This window comes from Ambystoma mexicanum, chromosome 12 (genome assembly GCF_040938575.1).
Source record: "Ambystoma mexicanum isolate Mex_15411 chromosome 12, UKY_AmexF1_1, whole genome shotgun sequence".
Classification (NCBI taxonomy): domain Eukaryota; kingdom Metazoa; phylum Chordata; class Amphibia; order Caudata; family Ambystomatidae; genus Ambystoma; species Ambystoma mexicanum.
In genome coordinates this window covers 829,237,729-829,255,307 of record NC_090936.1, presented here as the reverse complement: position 1 = coordinate 829,255,307, position 17,579 = coordinate 829,237,729, and the positions used below count along the sequence as shown (strand labels likewise).

The following is a 17,579-nucleotide window of genomic DNA, read 5'->3' as shown; positions in this document are numbered from 1 at the left end:
CAGCCAGCGCCTCTTTGTTCTGCTCAATGCATTCTATCTATCTATCTATCTATCTATCTATCTATCTATCTATCTATCTATCTATCTATCTATCTATCTATCTATCTATCTATCTATCTATCTATCTATCTATCTATCTATCTATCTATCTATCTAATCACACTGGGCCTGGTTCACACAGTGTTCTCCCATTGTAAAGCACTTTGTGAATCTGGCCCCCGTATGTCTACCCCCCCCCACCACCACCCAGGATTGATGTACTCGTGTTTGCCATTCTTTCCACCCAATGCCAGGGAGTGGCAGAGAAAGGTAAACACGCCTAAAGGAGCGTAACACAGGTTCCCCTATAAATTAGTATCTGCAGTGTTGTACAGCTCTTTCTTAATTGTCAGAGGAAAGGAGGTATATTTTCATGCATTTATCCTTATAAATCTATACTTTTGTACTCACAAGTTCTCTGGGATGATATGTCGAAGGATTCTGTATTTGAATTCTAAACTGAGCTGGAAATAGGAAGTATTGCTATCCCAGGGTAAAACATGATACCCCTGTTTTGAGCCAAGGAAAGGCATGCCATTGGATGCCTATTGGCAACATCATCAACCTGGGAACATACTCTGACAGCAACACACTTTGCAGTGTGCTTTGGTATTGCACTTTGAAGATCTTTGCAAACAGAAAGTTGAGCATGGCTCTTGTGTACTGCGAGTTTTGGCTGCGATTAAAAGATGCTCTAGTCGACTTTCTACAACACCCATCGCTTTTCTTCTGCATCCCACGGAGGCCCTTGTTGCTTTTACTTTTCTACACGCGTTTCACTAATCAGACTGTACTTTGGTTAAGCTTCTGCCTGTCAAGAATATGTTAAAATTGGGAAAAGAAGAAAACAGAGCTACAGCTTCTAACACTGTCCTTTGAATGGAGTTATGATATGATATTTTATTTGTATCGCGCCCATACACGAGTGTTTCAGTGTTAGATACGTGTTACATACGTTTTATGTGCACACTTTTCAGACACACGACGATTGACCCAATCCCAACATCTCAAACACCAGAGTGTTGTTTTACAAACAGAAATTCCTGTGCTTCACCGAATTGTGTAGCTTTCATGCACGCCAGTGTTTTTTTCTGTCTGCATTGTTATTGGGGTTTATTGCAATTAGAGATTTACATGTGTGAATAATTAAGATGTCGGGCCACTAGATCTTGGGGTGTCCTTTTCCTAGATCCCTCAGTCAGAACTGATGCTTTCCCCATTCTTTGTGCAGTGAACTATGGGATTTCGAAAGTGGACGGCTCGCCCCTACACCCCGAGCTCAGCAGGCCCCTGGAGAACTGTTGCACCCTGCGGGGCTCCCCCGTGAAGGGGATGCAGGAGAAGGGGGACCTGGCGGAGCTGGGCGACAAGTGCGACAACAACGTCTCGAGCAGCAAGAAGCGGCGGCACCGGACCACGTTCACCAGCCTGCAGCTGGAGGAGCTGGAGAAGGTCTTCCAGAAGACGCACTACCCCGACGTGTACGTGCGCGAGCAGCTGGCCCTGAGGACCGAGCTCACGGAGGCCCGAGTCCAGGTGGGAATTGCATTCACGCGCCTGCGTAGAAGATGGTACAACTCCATCCCTTCTTCTTGCATCTGCTTGTTTTTAGTCTCAGAATGTGTTCTGCTTTAAATGGACCCATGATAAATGGCAACTTGAAAAAGCGTACTTTTAAGGTGCCACGGATGGTATATAATACAAACTCCTTTTGTCTCTCTTTGCTTGTTTCTATGGTAGTTTTCTAAGGGATCTATGTGATTATTGCGACGGCCGAAAATGCAGACTTTTTAAAAACCCCTTTACACCACATATATATGCGGATGGAGACCCCCGCAGACCCCCATATTTATATTATATTCTTTACCCCCCCACATATATATGAGGTGTAAGAGGGGGTCGTCATTTTCTGCCGTCGTAATTGTGAGGGCGTGGACAATTGCCAACTGTATTCAAGTTGAAGTGAGAGTAACCAAAGAATAGTCTGTTTTCCAAAGCCAGGTAGTCAGCCTGTTCTTTGGAACAAAACCACTGTGGTTGAGGGCAAAGTTATTTCTCACAGAGAAAGAAACTACTGTGGGTTTTAACTGCCACAGGGGCAAGGCTGTGTAGGAAGACAGGAAAGGAAAGAGTTGAATTCTAAATGTCCCTTCCTTGTGGACTCTTCTGCCCCTGTGTAGCGCTGCTGGGCCGCCTACAAAAACAGGGGATAGGATAAGAAGAGACACTAACTACTTCTAGATGTTATGCACCATTCAGCCCTGCATCAATGTGCCCGTCAACCACTCTCTCCCCCTATGTGTTTGCATGGGAAGAGACAAGTACCCGATCTAAAAACAGTGTTTACATGATGAGGCGAACATACATCCACGGGGTTGTATAAGTTTATTTGCCCAAGGATTGTTTGTCACACCCCGTCCACTGTAATTTTAAAAGGACTATCACAAAGTCAGGTTGCGATCACTCTGAAATTGTGTTTCTATCCTTTCCTGTCTCCCTACACAGCCTTGCCCCTGTGGGCGTTAAAACCCACAGTAGTTTCTTTCTCTGTGAGAAATAACGGTGCCCTCAACCACGGTGGTTTTATTCCAAAGAACAGGCTGACTACCTGGCTTTGGAAAACAGACTATTCTTTGGTTACTCTCACTTCAACTTGAATACAGTTGGCAATTGTCCACACCTTCGTGTTACACAGCTGATTTAAGAAGGGCATTCCCTGTTAACTTAATTAATTGCCCCCTTATACTTTGTAATGTAATTGTGAGGGCGACATTTTGCTATGATTCCTTTTCTAAGTTATTGTTATTGTCATTATTCTTATGGTATTTTCTGAGTACGGACCTAGATCTAGAGGTTCTGTGTTCTTTCATCGTCAGGCTTTCTAACGCCTGCCTTTTAAACGTGGAAAAAATAATGAAAAAGATCGATTTTTTTTGGGGTGGGGCCCCAAAGCCCCCCTTCCCCATCCGTTTTTAAGTATTCCCAACCCCCAACCCCTTAGCCGCCCTCCCCCGTATACCCCCCAAAATTCGATGAACTTTTTCGTTATTCTTTCCACGTTTAAAAGGCAGGCGTTAGAAAGCCTGGCGATGAAAGGACGTCGTACCGATTTAGAAAGCAACAGAGCGCTTTACAAGTCATAGGGGATCTACACAGCGAGGGCAGCAGATCACAAGGGCGCAGGAAGCTAACAATGAAGGAGGGCAGCAAGTTGGCAGCAAGGGATCTACAAGCAACCAGTGAAAGAGACGAGGGGCACCGGGTTGCCCAGTCTCGGGTTAGGTGGGCAGTGGAGTGAAGGTCATTCCTTCATCCTCTTCTAGGTGCCATCACTAATTACATTGCAATGTCTATCATGCTTCTTTCATGATCTTTTCCTCCATCAAATATTCTCTTCCCCTTCCATCGCTAACCGTTTATCTCGGTACTCTACAAACCCACTCTCTCCATCACACTCTACCCCCCTCCCAGCGTGTTCCCAGTTTCGTAAATGTTAAAGGAGATGAGAGGACAACACATTCATTCTGTTGAACTTTGTGTTTTAATATATGTACCACCATTTACAATACACCGTGGCTGTTCACTTTCAGAAAGGAAGTACTACATTTGCCAAGAAAGGATATTCTGACAAGCGCAGGCCTAGATTCTCCCAAACCACTGTTCAGCTAATGGGCCGGATTAACAAAGCGTTTTGCAATCAGGGTTTCCCATTGAAAAGCGCTTTTGTAAATCAGGCCCAATGTCTCATGCAAGCTGATGTAACGCAAGACAGAACCTGCCATATATCAGATACATGAATATAGGCCACAATGTGTTTTATGTTTTATAACTAAAAATAACTAACTAAAAATAATAAACTTGGTATTCCGATATCCTCCACCCATTATTTTCAACCCTTCTTGATGGATATACTGTGATATTCCTTATTCAAACAGTGCCATGGCAATGCTGCAATAATGGCAATGCCTGCATACAAAAAATACACATTTGTTGGCATCTTACATAGTTTCCCCACTTTGTTAGCCATTTTATCAAAACAAAATTCCAATTTGAAACATGGATTTTAGCATGAGTGTGCAGCGCCCCCAAGTAGACGCATATTTTGCTCCAAGTGGAACCCACGTGACACCCTGCTTTTCATTCAGATGGGGTGAGGATTCATGAGTACACGCTGCAAGCTCATCTGTTAACAATAGAAGAGACACCCAATTCTTCCTTACAGAGGAACAGCGCACTCGGCACTCTCGAGCCCAGTGGTATCTGAAAGTGGCATAGTTTATTAGTATAGGAATTGGAGAGCACAAATGTGGCACATGGCCGTTCTACTGCCTGGGATGTACCAACGTATTTTGCCCAACATGATCCTGACACCACCTTAGTCATAGTATGTACCCAAACAAACAAGGGAAAGACGCAGATGGTCCAAGAGAGACAAAGGATTCACACTAGAGGCAATATACATATGTATTGAAAAACATTAGTTAAAGTGCAGTTAAGTTGACCAGATTCAACGCAACAAAACCCTTGAAATTCAGCGGATGTGGCAAGTCACGATCAGCTTAACTCAGCCCACTTCTGTTCTGTCCCCAATAATGCTATTTTGTATGCCATTGTGCATCCCCCTGGTGCAAAGCCCATGAGCACATACATAATAGATGGGATTCACAATGACATATACAATTAGAGGCTGGCAAGATAGCCCAATGGATTGTGCGCTTTCTGCTTTGATATGTGTTTGACCTGCAGGTTCGAATCCCGGCAAGGCAAACTCAGACTTTTATCCTTCCGAGGTCGCTAAAGGTATGTTTATGTGTTGTATGTAAAGCTCTTAGGCCTAAGCGCTCTATAAATATCCCATCCTTATATCCTAGGGGTCATCGACGTGGAGACACCGAGATTAGATGATCATAACTTCCACATTTGCTGAATTTCAAGGGTTTTGTTGCATTAAATATCCTCACCATAGCTGTCCTTTAACAAAAGTTTTTTCAATGAATATATAGATACATATGTATATATTCACTGAAAAGACGTTACAGTGTAGTTAAGTTGAGCAGATTTAACACAACAAAACCCTTGACATTCAGTGGATGTGGGAAGTCATGACCAGCTTAACTCAGCGTTTTCCCGTTGTAGAGCCCATGAGCACATACATATTATAAGAGAAGGGAGGCACAGTGACATACAAAATTGCAATATGGCGGACATAGCATTATGGGGGACATCAACGGGAATATGCTGAGTAAAGCTGGTCATTCCTTCCTACATCCCCTGAATTTCAAGGTTTTTGTTGTGTTAAATCTGCTCAACTTAACTACACTTTAACTAAAGTCTTTTCAGTGAATATATATATATATATATATATATGTATATATATATATATATATATATAATTCACTGAAAAACGTTAGTTAAAGCACAGTTTTTTCAGTTAATTTCAAGGGTTTTGTTATACCATAGATTTTTATAGATTTATATGGGCCACTAGCCATGCCCTTTGCCATGTCCACTGTACATGTTTCCCCAATATCTTTATTTTGGACCCACTAGGTGGCCACAGGATTTGGCCGTGACCACTATACATGTCTTTTGGGCCCATTATCCAGGGCTTTTGGTCCTGGCCAGTGAGCACGTCCTTTGGCCATGCCCACTGTATCTTTTAAAACACTCCCTTTCATTTCTGCTCACTAGCCATGGCCTTCGCCCATGACTATTGCCCCCAGCCTTTGACTTTGGCCCCTTCATGTGTTGGCCCCTTCATATGTTGCCTCAATAGTTTTCTTCTGGTTCCACTTGCCATGGCCTTCGGACATGGCCAGTGCTCACGGCCTTCAGCCGTGCCCACTGTACATATAGCTCCAAAAGGTCATCCCAATAGGTTTCTTTTGGGCACCCTAGCAATGGCATATGACCATGGCAAGTGGACACTGCCTTTTGCCGTGGCCCTCAGAGATGTTCCCCACTAGGTGCAGTGTCCACTGTACATGCTCCCCAATCTCTTTCTTTTGGTCCCACTAGGTGGCCACGGCCAACTATACATGTCTTTCGTGCTCACTAGCCAGGGCCTATCTTTTAAAACACTACCATTAATTCCCACTCACTAGCCATGGCCTACACCCATGACCATTGGCTCCAGCATTTGGCTGTGGCCCCTCTACATGTTGCCTAATAGCTTTCTTCCGGACCGACTAGCCATGGCCTTAGCACGTGGCCACACCACTAGGTATCTTTGGGGCCCACTAGCCTTGGCCATTTTCCCATTAGGTTTCTTTTGCCAGTTCCTTTGCCCGTGTCCACTTTCCATATTGGTTGCACTATTCAGTTAATTAAAGTACCCATTACCACCAACCTCTAAACTTATCTCTTTTTTGTCTTAATCTAATTTGTTAACTCTCTCTTTTGAAAATAAACGTTTTCCTCATAATTGCAGTTATCAATGTACTACAGATAACTGCAGTTATCTGTAAATACACACAAATAACCGCGGCTATCCATCAAAGCGTGCAACATCCCAAACTCTTTCCTGCCCTCCCACGTACTAACTAAGTGCCCCCTCCTCATGCCATGATCCCCCACTCCACTTAAGTTATTTTTCCCTTCCTATCCTGCACTCATTCCCTCAACACTCGTCCTTTTGTCTGTCGCACTTTCATTCCCAATCTAATTTTCTATCATAACTGCGGTTATACCGCCAGATAACCCAGGTTATGCAAGAACGTTCGAGCTGTGAACTTGGTCCCCAGGCCACCACTTTCCAATTTCACATGGTGACCTCTTTCCCTCTCCCCACCTCTAGCCTGATGCCATTCCATCATTTATCCTCTTACAATGGCATTTTTTCCACTTTTCGTTTTCGGCTAGCCCGGTTTTGCCTGTTATAACTGCGATTATCTCTCACTTTGAGCAAAAAAAAAGGTGGCCTTTTCATTTCTGAAACACCTCGCTGTAGCATCGTGGGAAACATATATAGCTATCATTTTGGGAGAAGGGAGTGCCTCTTTTTCCATCAAATATTTTAACAACTACTGGACAGAATTACCCCAGACCCGTAACAGACATTTTATTAGCCTCTCTCGGCCTCTCTGCTGCAAAGCACCAAGACGGATATAAAGATTTTAAGGAGCAGTGGGCACCCCGTTCTCTGTCGAATGTTTAAAAAACTACTGGATGGATTTACCCCAAACTAGGCAATGAAACAAAGTTAACACTTTGTGCCCACATTTATTTGATTTGGTCCAAATCTTCCAATGTGGTTTTCACACTAAAGCTGTTCAAAAAACGCACCTTTTCCCTATGGGAAAGTAATGCAAGTATGCTGAAAACAGTGTTTTTATGCTTTCTTAATAACATTTTTGATTTCAAACAAATTGTTCCCAAGGTATCCGGTTTAGTGGGGCTCTTGATAAACCGTTTGTTTGGAAAATTTGATCCACATCCATCCAGCAAATCAAAATCTATTAGCCTCTCTAAACCTCTCTGCTGTAAAATGGACCATGGCCGATTTAAAGTTTTTAAGGAGCAGTGGGCACCCCATTCTCTGTCAAATATTTTGCAAACTACTGGATGGATTTACCCCAATCCAGTCAGGAAATGTGTGTCAGTGCCTTGTGCCCACGTTGTTTGTTATTTGGGGCGAATCTGCACAGCGATTTTCCAGCTACGGCTGTTCAAAACTGGATTTTTTCTCTATGGGAAAATGAATGGACTGAACACTGTGTTTTGTTTTCTCAACTTTTTATAATGTATTGTTCCTAAAATGTGCAGTTAGGGGGCAGAGGGCAAGTCTTGACAAACATTTTGTTTTGAGAATTTCATCCAAATCCATCCAGCAAGTCAAAAGTTGTTAGCAATAGAATTTTGGGGAAAAATTGCTGCTTTTTAAAAAGTCTGTTAGCCTCTCTGCAGCAAAGCACCATGGGAGATACAGCTATAATTTTGGTAGAAGGGGGCACCCCCCTCTCTGTCAAATATTTGAACAACTACTGGAAGGAATAGCCGCAGACTCCGCTCCCCCCTGGAAATCGAATTAACGCTTCATGCCCAAGTTATTTAGTACCTGGTCCAATGCCAACCAGTGCATTTGACTGGGCGCTTGAGCAAAAGTTGGACTTTTTCTATGGCAACTAGGCCGAAACAGTGTTTTTTACTTTCTTAATAACTTTTTCGCCCCTGTCGGGGGAGGCGTGTGACTACAATTTAGTTTGCAAAATTTTAGCCAAAAGTTATTAGCAATTTTTTTATGGTGTCGGAAGCGGCCGTCTTCTGTTTCGTTGCAATTTTCTATGGCGCGGCTTGACGCCACAATCTGCTTTACTCTATCCAAGTTGAGGTGAACTGAGACCGCTGCTAGAAGTTAGCGGAGCAGCAGTGAGAAGTGGGAGAGCAGTGAGTGGTCGAGGGGAGATGCTGCTAGTATGTGCCCACATCCGGCGGAGACATTACTCAGCTTGCACCATCTCCTACTCACTGAGGATAGAGAGCGGAATGCTGAACTGGTGGCAAGACCACTCGCTTTTGGAGTAGGTGAGCAGGTGAGGCTTCCTCCTCCGGAGGACACGTTGAGTTGCTGGTGAGTCTGCAGTAAGTGTGTAGGAAGTTCTCACTTGCTCTCGGGCAGTGTACACCCTCTGCCCCCACGGGGTCACTTGTAACTAAACCCGTCAATAATGAATATCTTGACTCAAGTAGCCACACTATCTCATACCACCCCGTAAACCCTGCTGGATGAGAGAGTCTTTCTGTTTTTTTTATTTCAGAGACCCAAAAGGAGTGTTTCCTGTTTGCTTTTGACTTTGAAAGGCCCGGGTCGTAGTCGTAGTTGAAAAAACCGACCCATACCTGCCTGGCTACTTTTTCGAGAGAGCAAGACAGAGCAAGGCAACAGAGAGTAGATCTGCTGCCGCAGATAATCCAGTTTCGCTCTCCGTTTAATGGAAAGCTTCCGGATCCCACGCCTACTATCCCCTTAGCCTCAGCTGCAATACAAAATTTGACAAAATGTTTGCAGCAGTTGTGAGCAATAGGAGGATCAAACCCTCGCAGTGAAAGCTTACATTTCAAAATGATTGGCAAAGAAAATCCAGAATAAGTATCCATGGAGATCACATGGTCACAGACTAACAACATACAAATTGAAAGAGCGACCGACAACTGGGAGAAAAGTGGCTGTGAGTGAAATTTCCACTCCTGCTCACACAAAAAAAGGCAATCAGCAACGGAGCCTGAAATAATTTTTTCAGAAGGCCAGAATACACACAAATATATGACCTAATCGGTTTCTGGGTGGAGCCCCGGGGTGCATTCTTTAAGTGACAGAAGAATCTTGGAAGTCGCCTGTTAAATAGAGGAAGAGAGGCTTACTGGTAACTTCTCCTCTGTAGGTAAATGAGTCTATGTGCTCACTTTGCCGCCCATAATGGCGACTTTCAAAAAGCCTACTTTAGCGCAGCACAGTGACCACGTAGATTACTTTGGCCTGCAGCCACAAGCCACCTCCCACTCCCCTCCCTACTTACCTTTCGGCGGCACACTTCTGTGTGAGCTACCGACTCATCTCTGTCCCTGTGGCATCAGTTCCTCCAACTTACCTGAGTCAGAGCTGGTACCACAGGGTCCCTTTTGTTTTTTAAACTTTTTAAAATAAACTTTCATGTCACCCAATCTCCATCTAATGGAAGTGGGGGATACCCCCACAAACTCCCAATTCCCATTTCAGTGATCAAGGGCAGCGGGGACACCTCCATAACCCCTGCTCCGCTTGGTCGCTGTAGTGAGAGTCTGAATTTTTGAAAATGCTGAATGCGCAGTAAATGCACATTCAGCATTTTCTAGTCAGTATTTTGGACCGATACCGAGGTAAACAGAGCCCTGTCGTGAGGTGAAAAGTCCATGGATGAAGCACAGATCAACTTAGTGTAGGTGGCATCCATATTAACTGAACATTTGTCTTTGAGCTCCATATCATCTCCTGGCCAGCACAGGAGTCACAGTTTACATGAGACTTTACGAGAAATGGATAGCAAAGTAAAACTAACATCACTTTCTATCTCTGCTTTCAACCTGGTGCTGAGCTCATTTGTTAGCCTTTCGAGAACATAAAGGTAAAATTATCAGCCAACACTCTACAACTGAGCGAGATAAAAACAGCACTGTTCTGGTTAAAGGAAACAATGGAAAAAAAATAAAAGGGATGCGTGAAAGATGAAAGATGCAGAGAGAGAAAAAGAAGGAACTACAAGGTTAATAAAGGGTCAAGCAATGTTAAATGAATTATCCATTAATGACGAAGTTGGAGGAGTCCTGCTTAACACCTCATCAAAATTGAATCAGGAGAGCAAAGAGGGGGCTGATGGCACCCAAGGTGTCAGTTTAGGAGGTCCCACACTGGCCTCAGTATTAGATCAAGGAAAAGAAATTAGATCAATGGAGACCCTTTGTTTGGGATTAACTGAAGGATAAATGGTGACTCAGAGCGTGGTGGATAACCTTCAAATTACCGTAAATAGCCTTGATCGCTCTGTATAAAAGAGTGGTCTCAAAAAAAGGCAGTGAAAAAATCAAAGAATGGTAAAAAGAATTCGAGGAGGAATGCAAGAAAATGTCTTCGAAATTTAAATCTTCGGGAGGATCAAACTGAGTTGACTAGACCGAGTATACCTGAGTTGATCAGGGAAAAAAACCTGGCTAAAAGTATGAAGGGGATAGGAGACCCTAAGGTCATACAAAAAGGAAAAAGATATGGAATTACTCAGACACAGCGTTGTGGTTAAGGCCCAATCTCGGTTGAAGAGTGCGTGCAGGTAAATATACAATTATTGGACAAAAGAAATAACACCATAGGATGTAACTCCAGGTCTCAGAACATAGAAGAAAAACAAAAGTATAAATGAAAGATGCAAAACAACAAAAAGAGACTCAGGGGATGAAGGACCAAATTATTGGTCTGTCACGTGATATGGAACACCCATCGACAAGTAACACCGCATCCCACCATTTGAAAGATTAAATGTCAAAAGGAGATGATGCAACCACACATATTGAGAGTCCTTTAGCCCTCACATGATGGGAGACAACATTTTATCATGGTAAAACGGATCCAAAGGCCTCCCTTATAACTAAACTAACAGCAAGAGCCCAATCACAGACTGACGACTGGAATCCGAGGGGCACCCCTATACGGGAAAATGTTAATTATGGTAAAATCGATGGTCAGGTGTCCCTCCAGCAGCAGAGGCAGAGATCGACCCAACGGGTCACCATCCCGACTAAAAAGGCGGTTGAAAGTAATAAGGAACAAAGATTATTAAGAATACCAGTCAGTCACTTGCTCTTCTGAGAATGTGGCTACAACAGCTTGCTGCAGACGAGGCGGCTACGGTTCTGAATGGAAGCACACTCCTGCAGATAGCAAAATAAATCCCTGAACTCTTATCTCCTTTCTACATATGACATTGATTATATCCACTTCCTGTTCGAAGACTGTACGGACATTTTGGAGGTGGATTCGAAATCACAAATGGAGGCCAAAACGTTGTCAGCAGAGGCAGAGTTCTTTAAATTGGGCTACGGGATTACACATTATGATCTGGAAAAGAAAGAAACTCATCCTGAAGATAAACACAGTGGTAGGGGTACATACAAATCTGAGGAGCATTTCCTCTTTATTGCAAACAACAAAGTGGCAATAAAAGGAAAGGGGGTTATGGACTTAAACCTGATGAGTGTGCTGCTTGATAGTAAGAGCATAGTATGGTCCCTGCTGCTGGACATATTAACTCAAGTCTCTCAGAAAATGGGGGAAAATAAGGGGACACTTTAGTTGATCAAAGTGTTAACTTGCTCAGTTGGATCACAAGGAGTTCTAGGATTTTGATGAATAAGATCACGAGAGATACCATATTTGATAAGTATGACCTAATATTGCTGCAGGAAACCTGGCTAATGAGTAGTTAAAAAAGGTATGGGTTCTCGATTGTGGATAAAATGGCAACCAACTACTTCGGAGGCCCGGCCAGTAGGAGGACTAATAATAGCTACCCGCAATTCGATTGTACGGAATTTCGAAAAACTTCCAACCAATTCCCATGGGATCCTTGCAGCTAGACTAAATGTTCAAATGGGTCAAACTCTAAAAAGTGTTATAGTCGTGAATCTCTACTGGAACTCCCTCACTCCAACTTGGAAGCTTTTTTGGAGAGCCTGTCTGCAGTACTATTGAATGCGACCTCCATGAATTTCCCAGTAGGATTGGTCATAGCAGGTGATCTGAATTCGTATTGCCTACAGCTCCGCCCATCGCCTGTGAGAATGGATAAAATGGCAGAGCTTTTTTAAAGACTGGGATTTTTATTTGGTGAACAGTAGCATTAAGGGGGACCTGGACCCGGCTCCAACCTGGAAAAATTGATTCTCTTTCTCCATTATAGACTACTTGTTTTTTTCAAAGACATGTTTAGTCACTGTGCCATTATGAGGTAAAAGAGACAAGATACAGTGACCATAACATATTGACCACTTTTTCACTGGAGCAGAAGTGGGGTTTCAAGACTGTATACTGGTTAATTGTGGTAGGAATAGAATCTCAAAGTTTAAGAAGGGTGGTGTGAAGCTTAATGAAAAGCTATGCAAAACCGTGGGCATTCTATCTAAAATAGAACTGGAAAATGCATGCAGACCATCCAATTATGTAGATTTCTTATGGGAGCACAGCCCTCCAGTGCATCCTGGAGCAGAAGCCAGCACACAGCATAACAAAACCTTTGACCAAGCTTCTTGGGAGCATAAAAGGGATCTAAGAAAGAACATTAGGACTTTGAAGTATAAACGCCTCTCTAAGACAGATTTTCAAAATGAAATTGAACAGTGACTATATAAACTGGTCTAGAGTTTATAGCTTTCAATGAGCACATAGAGAGGGAGAGTTAATGTTGTGAATTCTGGTAACAAAGAACTTGCAGTATTTCTGGTCATTGGTAAACCAACACTAAGGGAACCAATGTCAACTTCAACGTAATACTGTATCTGAGAGTGCATAAAGAAACCACTTCTTGGATTTATCCAAGAAGCCCGCTAGCATGGTAAAGGGAGGTTATGATAATGAAATGTGGGAGTTGGATCTGACTCAGGAGGATTAAGTGCAATTGATTAAAAAATCATCATCCTCCAAAGCGGCCGGTCACAATGGCCTAACCAACGGCATCTGAAGTTATAACCTGGTCTGAAATATTGTTCAGGGGTGTGATAAGAAATAGACAATACCCACAGACTTGGAAGACCACTATCATTATTCCAATCTATAAGAAGGGCGATCAGGCAGATCCTGTCAACTATCACCCATTCGCCCTTCTAGGTGCAGATAGTAAGGTCTTCGCAGGCACTGTCTTGAGAGAAATTGAATCATGGGCCAGTAACAGGGGTATTTTCCATAAACACAAATTGGTGTTAGAAAGGGATTGTCAACTTCCCTGAATGGTCTAATAATAAATATCTTGTGTCGAAAGGCTTGGATGAAGGGCGTTCTCCCTCTCTTAGTGATTTGATAGATTTATCAAAGGCCTTCGACACCATTAACAGAAAGTGCCTTTGGGGTAAATAAAGCAATGACGACTTCCAGCAAGTCCGCTGGCTATAATAGCCCATCTGCACAAAGATATCCATGTACAGGTAAGACTGGATGGCTTTAGACACTTAACCAGTCCACTACCAACGGAAAGAGAAGTGAGGCAGGGGTACATATTAACTTCTATCTGACTGCTTTAAATGAAGCCTTGAACCCTTATGCTCTGGGAACCCAGAAGATTGGGAAGCAAGCAACAAGGTAGATTGCCCATGTGGATGCTAAAGTCTTAATGGACCACACTCTGATAGGCCTCCCATGACTGCGGGGAAGTCTTTAGTAAAGAATGATCTGCTGATTAATCCAGCTAAATCAAAAATAATCTGCTTTAGTAAACCAACATAAAGGCAACCTGCCTTTAAATGGACTCTAAATGGTCTAACTGTTCCCGTTACAAATTAAGTAATATACTTGGGTTTAAGAATCAGATGTCGCCCAAATAAAGCTGTGGTAGAATCAGCATTAGAGGGAAAAATTGACCAATTTTCCTGCCGTATGTAAAAACAACTTGGCAGATATTGTAGATTTTCCATTATTTCACTGATGAATTACTACAAAGGTAAGATAATACCAACAGTGTTGTACAGCATGGACTTAGACCCACAAGCCTGATTTCTAGACTGGACCAGGATAGAAGGCAGGCTTTGGAAAAAAGCTTTAAACTTACCACGGTCCCTGTTGATGGCTGGTCTGCGATTTGAGCTAGGCTTAAATTCGCTCCGGTCTAGTCTAGATTGGAAATTGGTATCACTATTCAGATTAATATTACTACCGTAAAAGCAATCCCTATATGAAGATATCGGAGTTCAGCTAGAAGCCGGAACTAGTCTAACTCTGGGTAAATTGAAGGAAACTGTCGCCATGATCCTGGAAAAGTGCCATATGACTGAGAGAGATCTTGTCATTAACTCCATTGTGGTAAAATTGCCAATAATGAGATCTGACTGGGCTAGTACAATAGACCAAATGCGTAGCTATTCTTTAGCTAAATCTTTTTCCACCCTTGATAAGCCAAGAGGATGTTTATCCTCATAGTTAAGGCGCTTTCTGAACTCCTGTTGGAGAGCAGAATTCCTAAATTTCCGCTTAAATCTGGCATTGATGGGTGATATCTTGTTGGTTCGTAACAAGGGTCAGAAAATAGAGGATAAATGTAAGTTGTGTGGTGAAGCCCTAAAGCAGACACACATCATGATTGAATGGTCCGCAGTTCTGGCCCAGAGAACTCAGTATCTGAGGTGCTTTGTTGATAATGTAGAGTGGTTAAATACAAATTATTTTTGTGAGGCCATGAAACTTTTCTGACAGTGGAAGTATTGAAAATGTTGAATGATCTTGGTCTAATCCACCTGTACATTGATTGAAAAATGAAGATGATCGTGGGGACCGCTCTTTTTTTTCATTTTTTTCATTTATCCGTGGGTAATTATTATTGGGTTTTTTAAGACTTGTGATGCAAATGTATTTGTTTGTGACCTGAGGATTCGTTATGTAAATGAAATATGTTTTAAAATGTTTTGACATTTTTTTCTACCTTTCTTATTAATTGTGTATATATGTGAAAAGTCGAATTAATTGACTAGATCACAATAAAATATAGTGCAGCGACTGCCGCACTATAATATTTATATTATAGTGCAGTGGTAGCCCAATAACACCTTAACTATAGTGCGGTCGCTGCATCATAGTTAAGGTGTGTATCAAGTTCTATAGGAAACCCTAAAATTGAATTGCTAATGACATTTGACTTGTAGGGTGGATTTGGCTGATATTTTTGCAAACACAAAGTTTGTCACAGGCCCCCATAGACTCGAAATTGTGGGAAAGATTCATTAAAAAACAAAAAAAGCTATTAAGAAACCAATATACCGCTGTTTTTGGCCTAATCTCATTACTTTCCCCATAGAGAAAAAGTCAACATTTTTGTGCAGCACACCCCAGAAACCGCTGGGTGGAATTGAACCAAGTACGAAACAACTTGGTCACGAAGGATTGACTCGATTTTCAGGAGGGGTCTGGCGTAATTCCGTCCAGTAGTTGTAACAATATTTGACATAGAAGGGGGTACCCCTTCTCCCAAAATGATAGTTATATATGTGTCCCACACATCTATGAGGCTTTTCAGAAATGAAAAAGCCACCATTTTATTTGATGCCTGTTGCGTTTTTGCTTGATGCGAGGGATAACCGCGATTATAATCTGGGTTCGCAGAAAAGGAAAAGTGTAAAAAAAGACATTTGGAGGAAGAAATGAGTACGTGGCATCAGGCTAGAGCTGGGGAGGGGGGAAGAGGACACCATATGAAATTGGGGAGTTGGGGAAGGTCAGGGGACACAGTTACAGTTTGAAGGGGATAACCTTGGTTGTAACGCTGGCTACAAAGGAAGACACAAGTGAGAATGAAAGTGCGCCCCACGGAACGAAGACTGATTGGGGAATCAGGAGGGGGCTAGGGAGGGAAAAAGCACCTGACGGGAGTGGGGGGCATGGGAATAGGGGGTGGAGCACTTGGTGAGTGCCTGTGAGGGTGGGGATGAGCCACGGCTAGTGTGCCCTAAGGGAACCTATAGATGGAACTGGTACAGTGGGCACAGCCAAAGGCCATGGCAAGTTGGCCCTAAGGAAACCTATAGGTGGAACATGTACATTGACCATGGCTGAAGGCCATGGCTAGTGAGCCCTAAAAAAACCTATACGTGGAACATGTACAGTGGTCATGGCTCAAGGCCCCGGCTAGTGGGCCCTAAAGAAATCTATCGGTGGAACATGCACAGTGGGCATGGTCTAAGGTCATGGCTAGTGGGTCCTAAGGAAACCTATAGGTGGAACATGTACAATGGCCACTGCGAAAGGCCACAACAGGTGGGCACTAAAGAAATCTATTGACGGAACGTGCACAATGGGCACAGACCAAGGCCACAGCTAGTGACTTTGAGCAAACTATGGTATAAGAAAACCTTTGAAATTGACTGAACAAATGTTAGTTAAGGGACAGTTAATGTGATCAGATTTAATGCAACTTGAAATTCAGTGGATGTGGTAAGTGATGATCATCTTGACTCAGTGCCCCCATGTTCCAAAGCACATACATAACAGAGGGGATTCACAATGACAAACAAACTTAGAGGCTGGCAAGATAGCACAGTGGGTGGAGTGCTCGCTGCTGCGATTTGTGTGTGAACACATCATTAAATTATAGGGGTCATCAACGGGGATACCCTGAGTTAAGATGATCATCACTTCCCACATCCGCTGAATTGCAAGGGTTTTGTTGCATTAAATTTGATAATCTTAACTGTTCCTTAACTAAAGGATTTTCAGTGATTTTTTTATGTCGACGGAGCGGCAGGCTTATCTCCGGAAGGTCATCGATCGTTGGTTAGTTGCAACACAGCGAAAAACAATTATTACCCAATCATAAAACGGACTGTCCAGTCAAGGTTGTATCAGAAGTATCTATATCACAACAGACAGCCTAACAACACTACCAAATACAAACCACCCTGTAAGGGAATGCAGAGGACAGACAGTTGCAAAGAAGGAAAAGGGATGCACTTGGGATACTGACAGGAGGGTAGTCAGTATGGTTAATAACAACAACAGTTTAAGTTTACTTGGCTTTAGCACAAAGGGAGCAGTGGGTCTTAATATGTCTCTAGGGGCCTTCTGAGGTGGACCAGTAGGACAGAACCACAATGTACCTTGTGCTGTAGGTGTTCTTGGTACTCGACTGGGTCGAGTTGGCTTCAAGGCGCTTTGCAGGCTTCTGTGTCAGAGTTCAAGATGGGAGTCATATGCGGGTATCAGGCAGTAAGATGGTTCACTGAGCGAGGCTGGACGAATGGCTGCAAGGTGGTCTACACAGTGGCTCGGGGTCAGGAATCATTGTCTCAGTGATGTTCGTCGGGTCTGAAGCACTGGTCGA

General features: G+C 43.1%; 1 protein-coding gene across 1 annotated transcript in view; it reads left to right on the top strand.

Annotated features, from left to right (window-relative positions):
* Nucleotides 1-17,579, top strand: part of ALX1 (ALX homeobox 1) — an 81,407-nt gene that overhangs the window by 11,346 nt on the left and 52,482 nt on the right. Inside the window, exon 2 of the mRNA XM_069627741.1 lies at nt 1,271-1,575. Within this exon, the coding sequence (XP_069483842.1) occupies nt 1,271-1,575 (305 nt within the window). The remainder of the gene's footprint in view (nt 1-1,270; nt 1,576-17,579) is intronic.